General features: G+C 41.8%; 1 protein-coding gene across 1 annotated transcript in view; it reads right to left on the bottom strand.

The window, feature by feature from the left end:
* The window catches only part of EPB41 (erythrocyte membrane protein band 4.1), a 170,953-nt gene that overhangs the window by 7,840 nt on the left and 144,085 nt on the right, over positions 1 to 19,028 (bottom strand). Inside the window, exons 17-18 of the mRNA XM_049774683.1 lie at positions 7,672 to 8,121; positions 6,128 to 6,256 (exon numbers count right to left, since the gene is read on the bottom strand). Of these exons, the coding sequence (XP_049630640.1) occupies positions 6,128 to 6,256; positions 7,672 to 8,121 (579 nt within the window). The remainder of the gene's footprint in view (positions 1 to 6,127; positions 6,257 to 7,671; positions 8,122 to 19,028) is intronic.

The raw sequence follows: 19,028 nt of genomic DNA on the forward strand, positions 1-19,028 counted from the left end.
TAACTATGAGTATAATTTGTCCTCATACAAACACAGTGCTCATTATGGTCTGTCCACAACAGGAGAGCTGCCATTTCTTGGCTTTTGTGATTTGGTAGATTCTGAATCACAGAGAATAATTTTAGAGAAAATACAATGAAAGGTCGTTGCTGGGTTTAAGAGGCCAAGATCTCAGGTTACCTTCTTGGAAGACTGTGATGGGAAAATGGTGTAGAGAGGGCAGAAATGCCCCTTTCAGGCATAAGACACCAATGATTTTTTTGGGGGGTTATTTTGGCCAGACCTAGTGGTGCTCAGGCATTTCTTCTGGTTCTACACTTAGAAATGACTCCTGGAGGGCCATCTGGGATGCCAGAGATTGAAGCCGGCTGACTGTGTACAAGTCAAGCTCCCTGCCAATGGTACTATCCCTATGGCCCTCAATGACATCTCTCTCTCTTTTTTTTTTTGTTTTTAGGTCACACCTGGCAGCGTTCAGGGGTTACTCCTGGCTTTACACTCAGAAATCGCTCCTGGCAGGCTCGGGGGACCATATGGGATGCCGGGATTCAAACCACCGTCCTTCTGCATGCAAGGCATGTTATCTCTCTCAATGACATTTCTGATGACAAATTATTACAGAAATGGATCTTCTGGGCCCGGAGAGATAGCACAGCGGCGTTTGCCTTGCAAGCAGCTGATCCAGGACCAAAGGTGGTTGGTTCGAATCCTGCTGTCCCATATGGTCTCCCGTGCCTGCCAGGAGCTATTTCTGAGCAGAAGGCCAGGAGTAACCCCTGAGCACCACTGGGTGTGACCCAAAAACCAAAAAAAAAAAAAAAAAAAAAAAAAAAAAAAAAAGAAATGGATCTTCCTCATTAGAAAGAGTTTATAATGTTGAATTAAAAAAGGGGGATTGACCAGAGCAATAATATAGTGGGTAAGGCACTTGCTATGCATGTGACTGATATGATTTGATCCTTCGCATCACATATGCATCCCCCCCAAACCCATCAGGAATTATCCCTAAGGGCAGAGTCAGGAGTAAGCCCAGAGCACTGTGGATGTAGTGTCCCTCCAGACAAACAACAAGCTACATAGCACATCTCAAAGAGAACAAGAGCTGGTGCTACTTCTTTTTCCAACATCCACCATAGAGTCAAAACAAACACTATGATCAGGCCGAGAAATGACATTAGCAAAAGGAAAAGAGATGGTTGTCAGGGGCCAAACTGTATCTGCCAGTTACCAGCAGCTATTTGGGCTGTTGGTAGGATCAGAGCTTCTGACAACCCACTGACCAAGAGTGAACAACTGAGTTTCAGGGGGGCAAAGTTGGCAGACAGCAATAAGCTGAGTTTCAGGGGGGCAAAGTTGGCAGACAGCAATAAGCTTTTCAGATAATAATGACTCCAAATAGCTAGAACACCAGAACACCATTGCTAATAGTCTGAGGGGGTTTGGTGATAATTTGTAATTATTTTCTCCTTCCTTCCTTCCTTCCTTCCTTCCTTCCTTCCTTCCTTCCTTCCTTCCTTCCTTCCTTCCTTCCTTCCTTCCTTCCTTCCTTCCTTCCTTCCTTCCTTCCTTCCGAGGGGGTTTGGTGATAATTTGTAATTATTTTCTCTCTCCTTCCTTCCTTCCTTCCTTCCTTCCTTCCTTCCTTCCTTCCTTCCTTCCTTCCTTCCTTCCTTCCTTCCTTCCTTCCTTCCTTCTGAGGGGGTTTGGTGATAATTTGTAATTATTTTCTCTCTCCTTCCTTCCTTCCTTCCTTCCTTCCTTCCTTCCTTCCTTCCTTCCTTCCTTCCTTCCTTCCTTCCTTCCTTCCTTCCTTCCGAGGGGGTTTGGTGATAATTTGTAATTATTTTCTCTCTCCTTCCTTCCTTCCTTCCTTCCTTCCTTCCTTCCTTCCTTCCTTCCTTCCTTCCTTCCTTCCTTCCTTCCTTCCTTCCTTCCTTCCTTCCTTCCTTCCTTCTGAGGGGGTTTGGTGATAATTTGTAATTATTTTCTCTCTCCTTCCTTCCTTCCTTCCTTCCTTCCTTCCTTCCTTCCTTCCTTCCTTCCTTCCTTCCTTCCTTCCTTCCTTCCTTCCTTCCTTCCTTCCTTCCTTCCTTCCTTCCTTCCTTCCTTCCTTCCCTCCCTCCCCTCCCTCCCTCCTTCCCTCCCTCCCTCCCACCCTCCCTCCCTCCCTCCAGTGGGCGGCCCCGGTGACACTCAGGGGTTACTCCTGGCTATGTGCTCAGAAATTGCTCCTGGCTTGGGGAACCATATGGGACACCAGAGGATTGAACTGCAGTTTGTCCTAGGTTACCACGTACAAGGCAAACCCCTACTGCTTGTGCCACCGCTCTGGCCCCAATTTGTAATTATTTTCATAAAAAAAAATTCTACAGTTAAAACACAGTAGGGGTACCTTTTTCCTGCCTCTTTCTATAAATTGTCTATATTCTAAATTGGGGCCTCCAACCTTTTTGTGAACAGAACCTCATTTTGCTGAGAGATGGAAGGGTGGGGAGAGAAGGTAAAAAAATTAGGATTAAGAAGAAGTCATGGCTAGATTCCCTTTCAGGCAGGAATCTGGAGAAAACATAACGCACAGTCCTGCACATCCCACCAGGCAGGGTCACGTTGGCCAGTACCCTAGCACTAATTCCAGCCTAGGCCAGTGACCTCAGATGCCTAAGTTGCACATTCTAGCTTCTGTGTGTCAAGAACCTAATACTGCTGCGATCTCAGTTACACCTACTGGCAGCACCTCTGGCCTTCTGTGACTGCCCTCCCTACTCTCTCCACAGAAAACTGAGAGGATAACTGAGATTCATAGGAGTTACATAACTTGTCAAGGCTATCCAGCAAGATATTTCTTGTCAGAAGGTTGGAGTTTCAGTCCTTTCTCAGGGAAGAACAAGCACTGGGTCTTGGACAAGTCATTCTAGTCATTCTGATGTCTCTGAGCTTTATCCTCCTATTTCTAACAGTGTGTGACAGATGCTTTGCCTGCACCACAGCAACATTGGGAAGGTCACAGGAGGTTGCAGAAATATCAGTGCCTTAGACATTATTATAAAAAAAAAGCTAGAGAGGGGCCGGAGTGATAGCACAGTAGTAGGATGCATGTGGCTAACCTGGGCCGACCCATATGGTCCCCAGAGCCTGTAGGAACGATTTCTGAGCACAGCGGCAGGAATATCCCGAGTACCACCAGGTGTGGCCTCAAAACCAAAAACCAAACACAACAAAACAACAAAAACCTGGAGAGATAGTATAGAGAGGTCAAGGCGCTTGCCTTGCAGGCAGCTGAAAGTGGCTCGGTCCCCGGTACCACAAGGTCCCTTGAGCACCACAGGGAGTTTAATCTGAAAGCACAGAGCCAGAAGTAAGCCGACCAAATGGGATGCCAGGGATCAAACTCGGGTCAGCTTCATAAAAGGCAAATACCCGAACCACTGTATTATATTGTCCCAGCTCCTAAAACAATTTTTGGGGGGTTTTGGGCCACACCCAGTGATGCTCAGGGGTTACTCCTGGCTCTGCACTCAGAAATCACTCTTGGGTTGGGGGACTATATGGGATGCAGGGAACGAACCTAGGTCCATCCTGGGTCAGCCGCATGCAAGGAAACGCCCTACCACTGTGCTACCGCTCCAGCCCCCTAAAATAATTCTTAATGTTTTTTAAATTGTTATTGGATATAGTTTTAAGTTAATCCCATATAGTATCATATCTAACATAACTTTTTTTTTGTTAGTTTCTGGGCCACACCCAACCATGTTCAAGGATTACTCCTGGCTCTGTGTTCAGAAGTCACTCCTGGCAGGCTCAAGGGACTATATAGGATATCGGGAATCAAGCCCAGGACTGTCCTGGATTGGCTGCATGCAAGGCAAACGCCCTACCATTGTGCCATCTCTCCAGCCCCCATTATAACATTTATTTATTTTGTTCTTGGGTCACATCCAACAGCGCTCAGGGGTTATTCCTGGCTCTATGCTCAGAAATTGCTTCTGACAGGCTCTGGGGACCATATGGGATGCCAGGATACAAACCACCGTCCTTCTGCATGCAAGGCAAAAGCTCTATCTCCATGCTATCTCTCCAGCCGCTAATGTAACTTTTTTCTGGGGGAAGGGTCACACCCAGCTGTGCTCAGGTATTACTCCTGGCTCTACACTCAGAAATCGCTCCTTGAAGGTTCAGGGGACCAAATGGGATGCAGGGATTCAAACCACCATCCTTCTGCATGCAAGGCAAATGCCCTTACCTCCATGCTACCTCTCCAACCCTAATATAACTTTTATTACAAAATCATGAGATAGATACCAACATCAAGAATGGGGAGGAGGGGCTGGAGCAGTGGTGCTAGCAGTAAGGCATCTGCCTTGCAAGCACTAACCTAGGATGGACCCATGGTTCAATTCCCCAGCGTCCTATATGGTCCCCCAAGCCAGGAGCAATTTCTGAGCACATAGCCAGGAGTAACCCCTGAGCATCATCAGATGTGGCTCAAAAACCAAAAAAAAAAAAAAAAAAAAAAAAAGAATGGGGAGGAATTTATGGAGAAAAGTAAGATTATAGGGCAGGAGTGACAGTATAGTGAGTAGGATGTATTTCAGGATTAAAAACAAAAACCAAAATACCTAGATTAGGGGGCCAGAGCGATAGCACAATAGCAAGGCGTTTGTCTTGCACATGGCCAACACAGGACGAACCCTGGTTCAAATCCCATGATCACATATGGTCTCCCAAGCCTGTCAGGAGCAACTTCTGAGCATAGAGCCAGGAGTAACCTCTGAGCGCGGCCAAGTGTGACCCAAAATCCAAATATAAATAAATAAATAAATAAATAAATAAATAAATAAATAAATAAAATACAAAAAATACCCCTAAACCTAGATCAGTTATCTCTTCTCCAAAAGTGCTCCCAGAAATGTCTAGCTAGCTGCTTTCTGTGTGAGTTATCCAAGAAGATGACAGCAAACATAAGCTCTTCAGGGCCCAGTAAGGGTGGAGACAGAGGAGCGCAGCCACCCTGCTTGGCTCTGTAGCTGTGTCCATCTTCTAACTCATGGACCCCACCACAGCACATAAAAATCACACTACAAGCATGGCAATGAGGAAACAATGCAGGACAATCCCATGTATAGAGAATGAAGATGACAGCTTTGATTACCCGAAAAGTACCAACCAGCTAGGTATCCTCTCAGATAAGGTGTTTAGAGAAGAAATATGGAGGATGTTCGGAGAGCTCTAAGAAAGCATAGATCAAACTAAATGAAACACAAATGAGAATCAAAAGAATATGAAGATAGAAATCAGAAAACTTCAAACTGAAATAACAGGTCTGAAAAACTTGGTAGATGAAATGAAAATCTCAATGGAGAGCCTCTTCAACTGAGTAACAGCAGCTGAGGACAGAATCAGTGAGCCAGAGGATGAGATGCATAACAACTTCATATAGCAGAAGAGATTGGAAAAGAATCTTGGAGCAAATGATCATACAATGGATAAACTACTTAAAGAATGTGAACATATGAAAATGGGAGTCTTCGATAAACTCAGCAAAAACAACAAGAATCACTGGAGTCCCAGAGACCCAGGAAGAGAATAATAATAAGAGGGGTTGGAGGAAGAGTGTGAAGAGGAAGAGGAGGAGGAGGCAGCTAGGGATGTGGTTCAATTTGTAGACCAGATGACTTATAGGTGTCAATGCCTAGATCTGATCCCAGATGATCTCCTGTTCATGCTCTAATATTCTCACAACTTGTATGAATTTGTATATACCTGTATGTATAAAAATGTGATATACTTATGCATGCTCACATCTAATAAAGCAACTGTAAAAAAATAGCATTGCCAGAAAGCCCAATTAAATTTGAATTTCAGGTGGATAATGAGTAGCATTTTGACATAAGTGTATCTCATGTCATAATAGAGAATGGTAAATACTTTAGCATGGGAGATACTTTCCTAAAATAATATTTGTGCTTGATCTGAAATTCAACCTTTTTGGGGCAGGAAAAAAAATAAATGTCTAGCTAGCATTGTTTTAAGCAAATGACTGGGAACCCTGTGAGGAAAAAAGGCTATTAATCCCATTTTATTAGGTTTACTCCAATTTTCTGTTCAGAAGCATAAAACCATGTCCTACCTGGGCAGCTTCATAAGTGATGGTCTTTGTTTCAGTGTGGACAATAGGGACGTCTTTGGTTGGGATCTCACTTTTCATAGCGTTGGCAGGGTCTGAGATGGTGACAGTCTGAGTCTTCACCAAGGGAGGCTGCGAGGCAGTAAAAACACAGTCACTGGGGGCTTCTGAGGCTTCTGAGAAAGACTCTCTGACATTGATCTGAGCGAAGTGATCACCCTCAACAAGCAAAGTCTCACTCAATCTCTGCCCAAAACTTGGGCACTCTTCCAGTGTAGCTCTGGAATACGTTCTTCTGGAATATCTGACACCAGGAGGTGTCAAACCATGAAGAATATTATAGTAAAAAGCAGCATTACTTTAATCACCTCATATGCTTAATGGAAAGCTCTAAGATCCAACAGTTATGACTGGTGATGCACACTAGGCTGACCTTCAGATTGAATATCAAACTATTTGCCAAAGAGCACTCTTATTTGTCCTTCAAACTGTACTATTATGATTAAGGGAATCAGTCACATTTTCCTCCATAAGGTACAGACTGTACATCAAAGGCAGAGGCATTAGGATCTATTACCCTGGAATTCATTAACTTCTTTCAAATCAATGTCAGATGTTCATTTTGGAGTTATTGAGGAGAAACAGTATTTGGAAAACTGAAAAGAAAATAATCAATTTTTACCACCACCTGGTGATTAATTTTAGAATTTCAGAAGAATAAACATTAGTAGAATATCAAAGATATTTTTTTTGTCCATCAGTTCCCCAAGATTAATGAATCACCCTCAAGATAGCATTTGATTGATTCTGAGAGCTGAGTGGCTTCCACCTGATAAAAGGAGAGAGAGCTGGTCTTGGAAGGCCTGGTGGTGGGCTGAGTGGGAGCAGTGAGCTATATCACACAGCTACAGTATACAACTCATTATATGGGGCCCGAGTTTTAAAAAGTCAGTTGCCCCTTTTAATGAATGTTGTTTGGATTTTCTGAGCATACTCTCAGAACACTGAAGACTCATTGCAGACTGCTTTAGAACTCTCCTCTCCACAACAGCCTGGACCTTGAGCCAGGGGAAAAGGAATGTACTCATAACACCAGCGCCACTGAGGTGACAGATTGCGCTTAGTCCCGAAAGTTTCACTAAATCATCAAGGGTGGGAGTGGGGGAGCATTTCTAGCCATGGAGTTTAATGCCTTTGATTACACATCTTTGTAGTACTCAGTCAGGGCTTTCGTCTTATTCCCCAATTTTTTTTTTTAATTTTAAATTTTGGGCCATACCCAGTGACGCTCAGGGGTTATTCCTGGCTATGTGCTCAGAAATTGCTCCTGGCTTGGGGGATTGAACCATAGTCCGTCCTAGGCTAGAGCGGGCAAGGCGGACGCCTTACCACTTGCACCACCACTCCAACCCCTTATTACACAATTTTGAAACAAGTAGAGAGGTCCTAATACCTTCACCACCAGCACCACCACCTTCTCCACAGAACAGATTCTTGCCCTCTCCCAGAGTGAGTCACAAGACCTACGTCACTGAGGCAGTGACTACCTGGAAACTTCGAATGAGGGTGGGGAACTGGCTGTCCACACCAGAGTCAATAAATGATCCATTTTGTTTTCCAAGTGGCTCTCCTGGTAAAACATGGTCTTCGCTACTCTCTGCTTTTTGTTCACCAAGTTGCAGTTGAGAGGAAGTTGGTGTTACTGAGAGCGTTAAGGCACTGGTCTGTTCCTTCAATTCTAAACATTCCCCTCTTGGGCCTCTTGGCAGGTCCTTAATATCACAATGGCCAGCTGCCCCTGGCTCCTTCTCTTCTGTCTCCTTGTTGTTTAAGGAGAGGGAACCAAAGTCAAAGCTTTGTGGAGACTCCACTGGGGTGCTCATTTGGCTCTTACTAGAAATTACTGAATGTTGGGCGCCCTTCCATTCAGAGTCAGGACTGGAAGCTGGCCCCTTTGTCACGGCAGCCACTGCCTCTGTTCGAATGCCATTTATAGTCTACAAATGAATGAACACATACAAAAAGTAGGAAAATTAGGATTAAGTGGGGGAAGGAATATGGTAAACCCTGAGAATCAATAGTAATTTGAAAGAGGCCTCACATATCATTCTATCTTTTTCATTCACGCTCTCTTTCCCTCTTCCTCCCTCCTTTCTTTTTGATGCCTAGGTTTCAAATTCAGGATCCCATACAAACACTTTACCACTAAACTACATTGCCAGCCTGAAGCATTTATCCTGGGGTCTCAAACTCATGGCCCTCCATACAACATTGTGTGGCCCTGCCCTAGAGGAATCTTTTTTTATTTTGTTTTGTTTTAGTTGTTTGGGTCACACCCCCCAACGTTCAAGGCTTACTACTGACTTTGCATTCAAGGATCACCCTGACTTTGCCTCCTGCGGCCCCCAGGTAAATTGAGTTTGAGACCCCTGATTTATACTAATATCAAGAATATTAGCACCTGAAATGGTCAAAAGAAAGAACTGCTATTCACTAAATAAGTCAGCAACTTATAGTCCCAGCTTCATTTTGGCCATATTTAAGGCTCAATTTGGCAGTGATCAGGGCTTAATTCTGGCTCCTGAGCTCAGGGATTCAAACTAGGATTGGCCGCTTGTAAGGGAAGTACCTTTCCTCCTATATCATCATTCTAGCTCATCCATATTTCTATTACATTTTTTGGCCACACCCACTTGATGCTCAGGGGTTACTCCTGGCTATGTGCTCAGAAATCGCCCCTGGCTTGGGGGGACCATATGGGACGCCGGGGGATCGAACTGCAGTCCTTCCTTGGCTAGTGCTTGCAAGGCAGACACCTTACCTCTAGCGCCACCTCTCTGGCCCCTCTATTACATTGTTAATCTGAAGAATAACTTCAATGCATCTCTCACAGGAACAAGTACTTCATGTTCCTGTGGTCTTCCCTGTACAACATGGACCTCCCATACTTAAGAGAGTTACTTTCCTAAATCCCTAACTCATCACTGTACACAAAACACAATACAATAGGAATCAGTCAAAACACAACACAGAGGAGCTTGGTCAGGTTGGAAAATATGTTCTATCCTTTAGTCAGATGTATCATGAGCCTCTCAGAGAGAAGTTAAAACCTAGAATTTGGTTGGCATGGATCCAGAGGTGATTATATCTGTACAGACTTACTCCAATAATTGTCATGGCATCAATTAGAATATAAAAATATTGAAACGGGCCGGGTGGTGGCGCTAAAGGTAAGGTGCCTGCCTTGCCTGTGCTAGCCTTGGACGGACCGAGGTTCGATCCCCCGGTGTCCCATATGGTCCCCCAAGCCAGGAGCAACTTCTGAGCACATAGCCAGGAGTAACCCCTGAGCGTTACCGGGTGTGGCCCAAAAACAAAAAAAACAAAAACAAAAACAAATAAAAATATTGAAACATTTGTTTGTAAATAGAATATAAGTGACCAAGCAGCTAGAAGAATTTCTTCTTGAATAATTGACATATCTCTAACTGCTGAGAGAGAAAATCCTGAAGACACAGAGTTTACTCCTGGATAAAACACCTCCTACCAAAAAAAGACAGTTCTAAAAGAAGCAGACCCAAGAGAACATTGATGAGAAGATCACAAGTACCACAGGAGAGGGATCTATTTCTATGTTTAAAGAAAGGTGCTGTAGACCTGGATAGGAATTTATGCTCCTAGGAAACAAAAATTAATCTTGGGGAAAATGATTGCCCTAACAACATAGCGTCTTACCCACCTCTCTGGCCTACTCGCTTACACATTTTAATTAATTAGTTAATTTGGCGTGGGTTGAGGCAATACCCGCTGATGCACAAGAATTACTTTTGGCCCTGCACTTAGGAATTAGTCCTGGCAGTGCTCGGGTGGTGCTGGGGATGAAACCTGGGTCAGCTGCATGCAAGACAAGCATCTTACCTGTGGCACTATTTCTTCAGCCCAACTTACATATTTTAGTATTCAAAACTATGTTTTAAAAAAAATAACTGCTGCAACTAGAGAGATAATACCATGAATAGGGCTCTTGCCCTGCATGTGGCCAACCCAGGTTCGATACATGGCACCCCATATAGCTCCTTGAACACTGCCAGAAATATGAGTTGCAGAGCCAGGAGTAACCCCGGAGCACTGTCAGGTATGGGACAAAACCAAAACCAAACCAAAAAAAAAAAATCACTGCTCCGTATCAATTGATCAGCTTCCACTGTGATAAATATCAATATGTCACAGATATATAACATTCTCCTGACAAAGACATAAAAATTTTTTCCTAATTAAGATGAGACCAAGGGCTGGAGTGACAGCACAGCAGGTAGGCATTTGCCTTGGATGCAGTTGACCTAGGTTCTATTCCAGGCACCCCATATGGTTCCCCGAGCCTGCCAAAAGTAATTTCTGAGTAGAGCCAGGAATGACCACTAAGCATTGCTGGGTATGGCCCCAAAACAAAAACAGACAAACAAAAATGAGACCAATACTTGACTTAACTCATGAGGAACTGAGAAGAAAATATATCAAATATACAAGAACACTTGGTACATTCTAAAGTCACATACAGATTTACTTAATTCAACCAAGATGATCTGAGAACACACAATATGCTAGGAATTAAGATAGTAGATGAGATTTGTTATATTACTAACATTTTATACTTTTTCTAGACCTTTTCTTTTGAATCAACTTGTTACAAAATTGTTAAAATAATAAATGAACTGAAGCTGAGAAGATAGATCAATGAACTGGAATGGATGCTTTGCACACGAGCCTTGGGTTCAATCTTTGGTCCCTGAACACTGTCAAACACAGAGCCAGGAGTAGCTCAGAATCACCATTGATGTGGTCCCAAAACTAATATTAAATCCTTACTTATAGGCGGGAGTGGTAGCACAGCAGGTAAGATTCTTGCCTTGCACATAGCCAACCCTGGTTCTATCTCTGGCATCCCAGGAAGTACCACCAGGAGTGATCCCTGAGTGCAAAATCAGGCATAAGCTCTGGGCATCACCAGGTGTGACCCCAAAATGAGAACAGTCAAAACAAGTAAACACAAAAAAAGATTAGTTATGTATATCAGCTGGTAATAAACAGTATTTCTCAAAGTGCTCTCTACCAGCTCTAGCATTGAACTGCACTCCCAATCCATTCACCTAGAGAGGAATCCATGGTTTTCCAAATAATTTTGTCACAATTGAGGAAGATGGCAATAAACAGAAAAATACTATAGAAAATTAAGTAAATGCCTATTTTTTTTTTTTTTTTTTTTGTGGTTTTTGGGTCACACCCGGCAGTGCTCAGGGATTATTCCTGGCTCCAGGCTCAGAAATTGTTCCTGGCAGGCACGGGGGACCATATGGGACGCCGGGATTCGAACCGATGACCTCCTGCATGAAAGGCAAACGCCTTACCTCCATGCTATCTCTCCGGCCCCGTAAATGCCTATTTTTACTTATCTCTAGCGCCACCTTCCCGGCCCCGTAAATGCCTATTTTTAATGAATCTGCTTAAATGATAAGTTCAGCAGGAAGGGCACTTGCCTCACATGCATTCTACCAGGAGTTGATCTCCAGAACCCCATGTGGTCTCCTGAGCACCATCAGGAGTGATTACTGAATGTAGAACCAGGAGTAAGCACGGTCAGATGTGGCCCCAACTTCCCCACACACACCCCCAAAAAAGAGAGAAACCGTTTGTGAATTGTACATAGCTAAGCCAGGCCCAACCGACCAAAATTATTTTAGTGTTGAGTACAACTGTATCAATCCAATTTTGCCAAGCATATACAGAGGAAAGTAAGAATAAAGGCTGTAGCCACAGTAATGTCAATTAAACAAATATTTACTGATCACCAGAGTGTTCGTCATGGAAGCAAATAACAATTGTGTAGAAGAGACAGGGCTAGCACTCTCACATATGGTAAAATCAACCTAATGGATTCTGCTATCCAGATCTCCTGAAAACACAACCAGCAACTTAATGAATGAATGCTCTTAGGCACAAGGAATACAAAAAGCCTCAAATTAAAAATTTCTCTGTTATTGCCTGGACCTGACACCACATCTTCCAGCACCATTTCCATAATGCTGGTTAATGGCACAGCCATCCATCCAAACTACAATGCCAGAATCCTAAGAAACATTGTCAAGGCCTCCTCATAAATGGCACCATCATTTCTAAATATCTCCCTTATCTATCACTTGTCCTTGCATTTACTATCTTTGTTCTGATATTTTTGCTTTGGGGGCATACCTGGTGGTGCTTAGGGCTTACTCTTGGCTCTGTACTCAGAGGCCATTACTAGCAGTTCTCAGGGACCCAGGAATTGAACCAGAACCTGGTGCATGCAAAGCAAGTGCCTGAACAAGTTTCCTTCTTTCCTTTTTTTCTCAACTCTTCTTTGAATGCACCCTCTGTTTTGCTGCTTTAGTGCTTATTACTCCAACATGTCTCTGAAGTTTCACCCTACATATATCCTTCTCTTCATTAATTCACAACTATTTGCAACTCCTAGAACAGAGCATGCTTGCTTCTGTGTTTGTACCATTGTAAATACTGTCAGTACTGCTACTGCTCCTTCTGTTCACAAGTCCATGCTCAGCTCAAGTGTCACTGCTACTGGAAGATCCCTCTGGTTGCTAATGTATGTAGACACCCTGCTCCTTTTGTTCCCAATGAACTCTCATAGTTAGCTTAGACATGTTTTTTTCCATTATACTATGATCACCTTGAAGGAAAAAAGATTTACTGTATTTTCATAGCTCTATACCTCTTAAGTTTGGGGCATATATCAGACATTCAATAGATCTTGTTACTAAATTAGTAGATACTGGTTCCAAATGACTAGAGAACTTTTGTTTTGTGTTTTATTTTCTATCCAACAATCTGCAAAGTTACAATTAGAAAGAACATAAAAAAGTCACTCATTTGACCAAACCCACTATCTAATTCATCATTTAAAAAATGTTCTACAGGGTCAGAGAGATAGCATGGAGGTATGCATGCAGAAGGACAGTGGTTTGAATCCAGCATCCCAAAAGGTCCCCTGAGCCTGCCATGAGCGATTTCTGAGCATAGAGCCAGGAGTAACCCCTGAGCGCTGCCAGGTTTGACCCAAAAACCAAAAGAAAAAAGAAAAAAAAATGTCCTACAGGGGGCCGGAGTGATAGCATAGTAGGGCTTTTTTACCTTGCACATGGCTGACCAGGAATGAACCAGGGTTCGATTCCAAACATCCCATATGGTTCCACCAGCCTGCCAGGAGAGATTTCTAAGTGGAGCCACGAGCAACCCCTGAGTGCTGTGGGGTGTGGCCCAAAACCAAAACCAAACAAACAAAAAGTCCTACATCAGAGGAAAACTGATATTCTTACATTTTCACCACACATTATGCTAGTCACTGGCAAGTTTTTCTTTTTTTTCCCCCCACAATATCTTTATTATAGATAAAGAAAGAAAAAGGCTAAGCAACTTAGAGCCAGTAAGTGATGGAGCTGTTTGATACTCAAGTCGTTTCTGATTCGAAGCGCATTTCTTCCCATAGTAACAAGTTGATCCAAAAGACACAGGTTTAAAGACATGACAAAACTGACTATAATTTGAGAAGTACAATGACTGTCTAAAGTCTTCGTAGCAGGAGCAGAGAGATAATACTGTGGGTAGGCAGTTTGCCATTCATGTGGTTATCCCAAATTTGATCTGCAGCCCCCCATAAGGTTTCCTGAGTACGTTTAGAAGTAATTCCTGAGTGCACAGCCAGGACTGAGCCCTAATCACTGCCTGATGTGGCCCAAAAACAACAAACAAAACCCAAAATAAAGTCATTATAGCAGATTTTAAGTGGTGGCACTACACATGAAATATAAGAAGAGGACTGGAAATCCAAAAGATTTGTGGCAAAAGGCTAAAAAATATCCCATGACATAAGATAGTCAAATTTTGGCATATTATATCAAAGATGAATTTTAACTGAATTTGAAAGATTTATGAATCTTTACAATTGCATATACCAAACAGGCTTGGTGATATTTAAAGAATATTCTTAGAAACCTGAATAATTATATGGCTATATATGAATCAAAAAGAATGATATAAAAATGGAGACTTAATAAGATTTCTTCTAAAAGAAAAGATACTACAACAGAAACACCAGCCACCAGTACAAAGTATTAGCTATGTGATCGAGTTTGGTTCAGGTGTGTCAGCAGGAAGAATACAGAAAGACTATATAATTGAATATGATTTGCAATTCCACTTAAAAAGACATGACATTTTATCTCTCTTATCTTTTTTTTGGGGGGTGTCACACCCGGCATCGCTCAGGGGTCACTCCTGGCTCCATGCTCAGAAATTGCCCCTGGCAGGCTTGGGTACCACATGGGATGCCGGGATTCGAACCAATAACCTTCTGCATGACAGGCAAACGCCCTATCTCCATGCTATCTCTCCAGCCCCTATCTCTTATCTTTTAAACCAGGGCTCCAGCATTTTTCATAGAACCCTGGGACATGGATTACTTTATTTTACCACATATTCCTGCATTTTTCTATGAAACTAATTAGAAAGGAATAAAGAAAAAAAGCTATGACATCATAGTGGCTCAATAAACTGGGATGGTGTGAGTCAGACTTCTGCTAAGTGTGATAACCATTTCTTTTTTTTTTTCCTTTTTGGTTTTTGGGTCACACCTGGCAGTGCTCAGGGGTTACTCCTGGCTCTACACTCAAAAATCGCTCCTGGCAGGCTCGGGGGACCATATGGAATGCTGTGATTCGAACCAACGACCTTTTGCATGAAAGGCAAACGCCTTAACTCCATACTATCTCTCCGACGCCATGATAACCATTTCTTAAAGAGATTATGACTCAGAATCATCAAAACCTGTGTATTTATGTGCCTTTGAATTACAAATGATCTCTTCCTGGTCTAAGAAATTGTAAACACCAGTAAGAGCAGGCTAATGCTTTTCATAAGCCCTATACTGCTCTTCCCTTTACTGCAATCCAGAATCTTTTTTTCCTGGTTATTTTTGAAGTGAAGGGTTTATATATTTGAAGGTATAATCAAAAAAAAAAACCTGAATTATGCTTACAAGACTTATCCTAGAAGTATCATAATGACAATAAACAAAACCTTTAGAGAATTCTTTAGAGAAAATCTTTAAGAGAATTATGCTTCATAAGCCAGTGAGAGGCTCTAAAGGCTGGAAGTATAGGCTTTGCATAGTAACTTTTTTCATTTGGTCACTTATTCATTGCTTAGTGAAGACTAATTTTAACCTTTGGGTGCCGACAGAAAAACAATTTGTTTCTCTGTGAGAAGGAAGAAAATAACCTATTATCTCACTTGATTCTTTTATAGATTAAAACCCCAAAGGCAGATAAGGACCAAGGTGACAAACAGCAGACAACCTTGCCATGTGATTTCTTTATTTGGCTGGTGTGTGTGTGTGTGTGTGTGTGTGTGTGTGTGTGTGTGTGTGTGTGTGTGTGTGTGTGTGTGTGTGTGTGTGTGTGTGTGTGCGCGCGCGCTTATGTGTGTGTTGGTAAAAGGGTTATTAGGGCCCTGCAGTGCCCAGATTATTAGAGATACCTTCCTGGTGGTGCTAGAGGGGAGCATATAGGCCTATATTGTCTCTAGCCCTTTGTTTTGAGATTTTACAGAAATACTTTGATCTCAAGACTATTAGATATTGATGTAATGAGGGAACAAGCCAAAAACCACAACAGAAAAATATAAACCTTCTTCTTGGTAATATGCTGTTTTATTATTATATACCTGACAGTGATTGTTTTGGGGCCAGAGCACAAAAAATACCTTGCACACAGCCAACCCAGGTTCTATCTCCTGGTTCTATCAACAGATCATATGGTCCTCCAAGCACCACCAGAAGTAATCCCTGAGCACAGAGCAAGAAGTAAGCCCTGAGCAATACTGGGTGTGACCAAAAAATACAGAACAAAAAATGATAGTTTTTCCTAGGTTCATGATGTTCCACTTGAAAATATCATCAAGTATGCTAATGATAGGATTATAAATACCTTAATTTTTCTAGACTTCTTAAACTTTGTAAATTTTAATATTATCTCTATGATAAAAATGTTACTGACTTATTTATTTGGGGGGCAATCCAACCCTGGGCTTCACACACTTGAAGCATGTTATTGAACCATATTGCTAGCCCATTAAATTATTACTATTATTATTATATATATATTTTTTGGTTTATGGGCCATACCCAGTGACACTCAATGGTTACTCCTGGCTATGCACTCAGAAATTGCTCCTGGCTTGGGGAATCATATGGAATGCTGGGGGCTCAAACTGTGGTCTGTCCTAGGCAAGCACGGACAAGCAGAGACGCCTTACCATTTGTGCCATCGCTTCGGCCCCTAAATTTTTTTTTTCTTTTTTTTGCTTTTTGGGCCACACCCTGTGACACTCAAAGGTTACTCTTGGCTATGCATTCAGAAATCGCTCCTGGCTCAGGGGACCATATGGGATGCTGGGGATCGAACCAAGGTCCAACCTGGAATGGCCACGTGCAAGGTGAACGCCCTACTGCTGCGCTATTATTCTGGCCCAGCAGCTCATTAAATTATTATTACTGTTGTTAGGTTAGGGGTCACATCAGCAGTGCTCAGGGGCTACTTCTGTTCTTGTGCTCAAGAGTTCTCCCAGCAGTGCCTGGGAAATCATGCTGTTCTGGGAATCAGACTGGAATCAACTCATACAAGGCAAGTACTCTGACTCCTGTACTTTCTTCTTGGATCCTAAATTGTTTTCTTTTTTGGTTTTTGGGCCACACACCCCAGTGGCATTCAGGTGTTAATTCTGACTCTCACTCAGAAATTTTTGCTCTTGGCAGGCTCAGGGAACTATATGAAACACTGGGAATCAAACTCAGGTTGGTATAAGGCAAATGCCCTACCTGCAGTGTTATCACTCTGTCCCTTTAAACTGTTTTCTTATACCAGTTTATGTATCTGATTTCATAATGAAAGGATCTGTAAAATCTGGAGTCAGGTAAATAATTTATGAAGAAAGTGATAGTAAATCTTTGATGTTCTACAAGCCTTTAAAGATAGAGCTGAGAATGCAACTCAGAAGTAGAATATGTGATCCACATGTATGAAGTCCTGGGTTTGATATCTGACATTCTCCTCCTACCCCCAAACAGTTCAAACACAGTAGAAAATTTAGTTAGATGCAAATTTTACTAGCTTAAATTAAAACATTTTCATAGGAAATAGTCTGAAAATAAAATAAAATTAAAAAAAGGAGTAACTCAATGTCACCACCATCTTAGTGATGAGTTTGTCACCTGCTGAAATACAAATAGCTCACAGAGTTAATACATTACACTTGTAACAGTGCTTCTACCCATCAAGAAACTGAGATTCACTGAACTTAGATAATTAAAAAGAAAAGGGAGTGAGCAGGAGGTGGCCATGGACCAGGAGAGGAGTGCACAGACACACAGACATCTGCAGAGCACATTACCCTTGCTTTGAAAACCCCGTAAGAAATGCTCTGCACTGCCAATGCCCATAGAACCAGCAGGAATCGAGGATCTACCCAGCGGATGAGTCCAGCTTCTGGCTCCTAACTAAAGCAGACAATAAATATTACAGTCACTTGCATTATCATTAATATATTTAATTAGACCCCAAATGACCTGCAACATGCAAACTAAAATATATAGAGTCCAATCCTGATAAGATCAGTTAATTGCGAGTGCTTTGTTTCAACATTATTCTCTTTGTTCATAAAAGTAAGTTTATGTCTTAGCAAGAATGGCTTAAATATGCTTGGGAAAAGCTTTAAAGCTTTAGCAGATATGTCTTTGTACGTTCAACTATATTGTCGGTATTTGTAATGTTATTACTATTTTGAAAATATGAGACAGTGTTTCCCTTGGTTCTCCAATAATCAGCTAGAACATTAATCTGGTGATCAAATATATTTTGTTGTTGTTAGATGATTTTAAATGGGCACTTGCAATGAAAGACAAATCAGATATGGTCTGGCTTCATTTGTAGAATCCGTATGTAAACAGCACATAAAGATGGTAAGTCAAACAATAGTAGCTCATTCTTCAGCCAAAAATGGAAACAAACGAAGAAAGAATAAAAATTCTCCCAAAGAAAAAAAATCCCTCAGCTTCCACCCCCAAAAGCATAAAAAATAATAGTTTTGGTAGAGTCTGTGGAAAACCCAGGCCAATTATCTGCTTTATAAAGGCCACCAGAATCACAAACACTCAAGGTGGGGATAAACTAACAACAGAGTAAATGCAAGACTAGCAAAGATGACTTAAAAACTCATCTTTCCTCTCTATTTTGTCATTCCTTATGCTACATTTCTCTTTATTCTAAGTTTTCTCTCTGGGCTATACCCTCCCCCATTTATAAAAACTTGTCTGCTATTTATCTTGGTTAGAAATACATCCTTATGCACTTACTCACTGTCTCCATGAAATGCTGTCCTTTTCATGGTTCATTGCTATTCATTCTCTTGCTTACAAAGACTACATCTGGATAAAGGAGCTTATTTAGGATGATGCTGGTTTTTACAAAAAAAATTGGTAAATTGCTTATTACAGGAAAATACAGCCTTCCACAAATGCCAGCAAATAAAATTTGCCAATGATAATTCTTCCAATGATAATTTGCCAATGACAGCTTTTACAATTCTAAAATTATGCTGTTATTAGATTATCCCCAGAACAGGTGAATATAAAAGCAAACAATGCCTGATGCAAAATTTTAGCTATTAGCAAATAGAAAATTTTGCCTTAATAACACACTCACCAGAAAGTAATCCACATCAAATGAATGTTCTCAAACCTGAACAGAGCTATAGAAGTCAAAGTGATGGAATAAATATTAAATATGATACTAAGCACATC

The sequence above is a fragment of the Suncus etruscus genome, chromosome 6, assembly GCF_024139225.1.
Source record: "Suncus etruscus isolate mSunEtr1 chromosome 6, mSunEtr1.pri.cur, whole genome shotgun sequence".
Taxonomy (NCBI): domain Eukaryota; kingdom Metazoa; phylum Chordata; class Mammalia; order Eulipotyphla; family Soricidae; genus Suncus; species Suncus etruscus.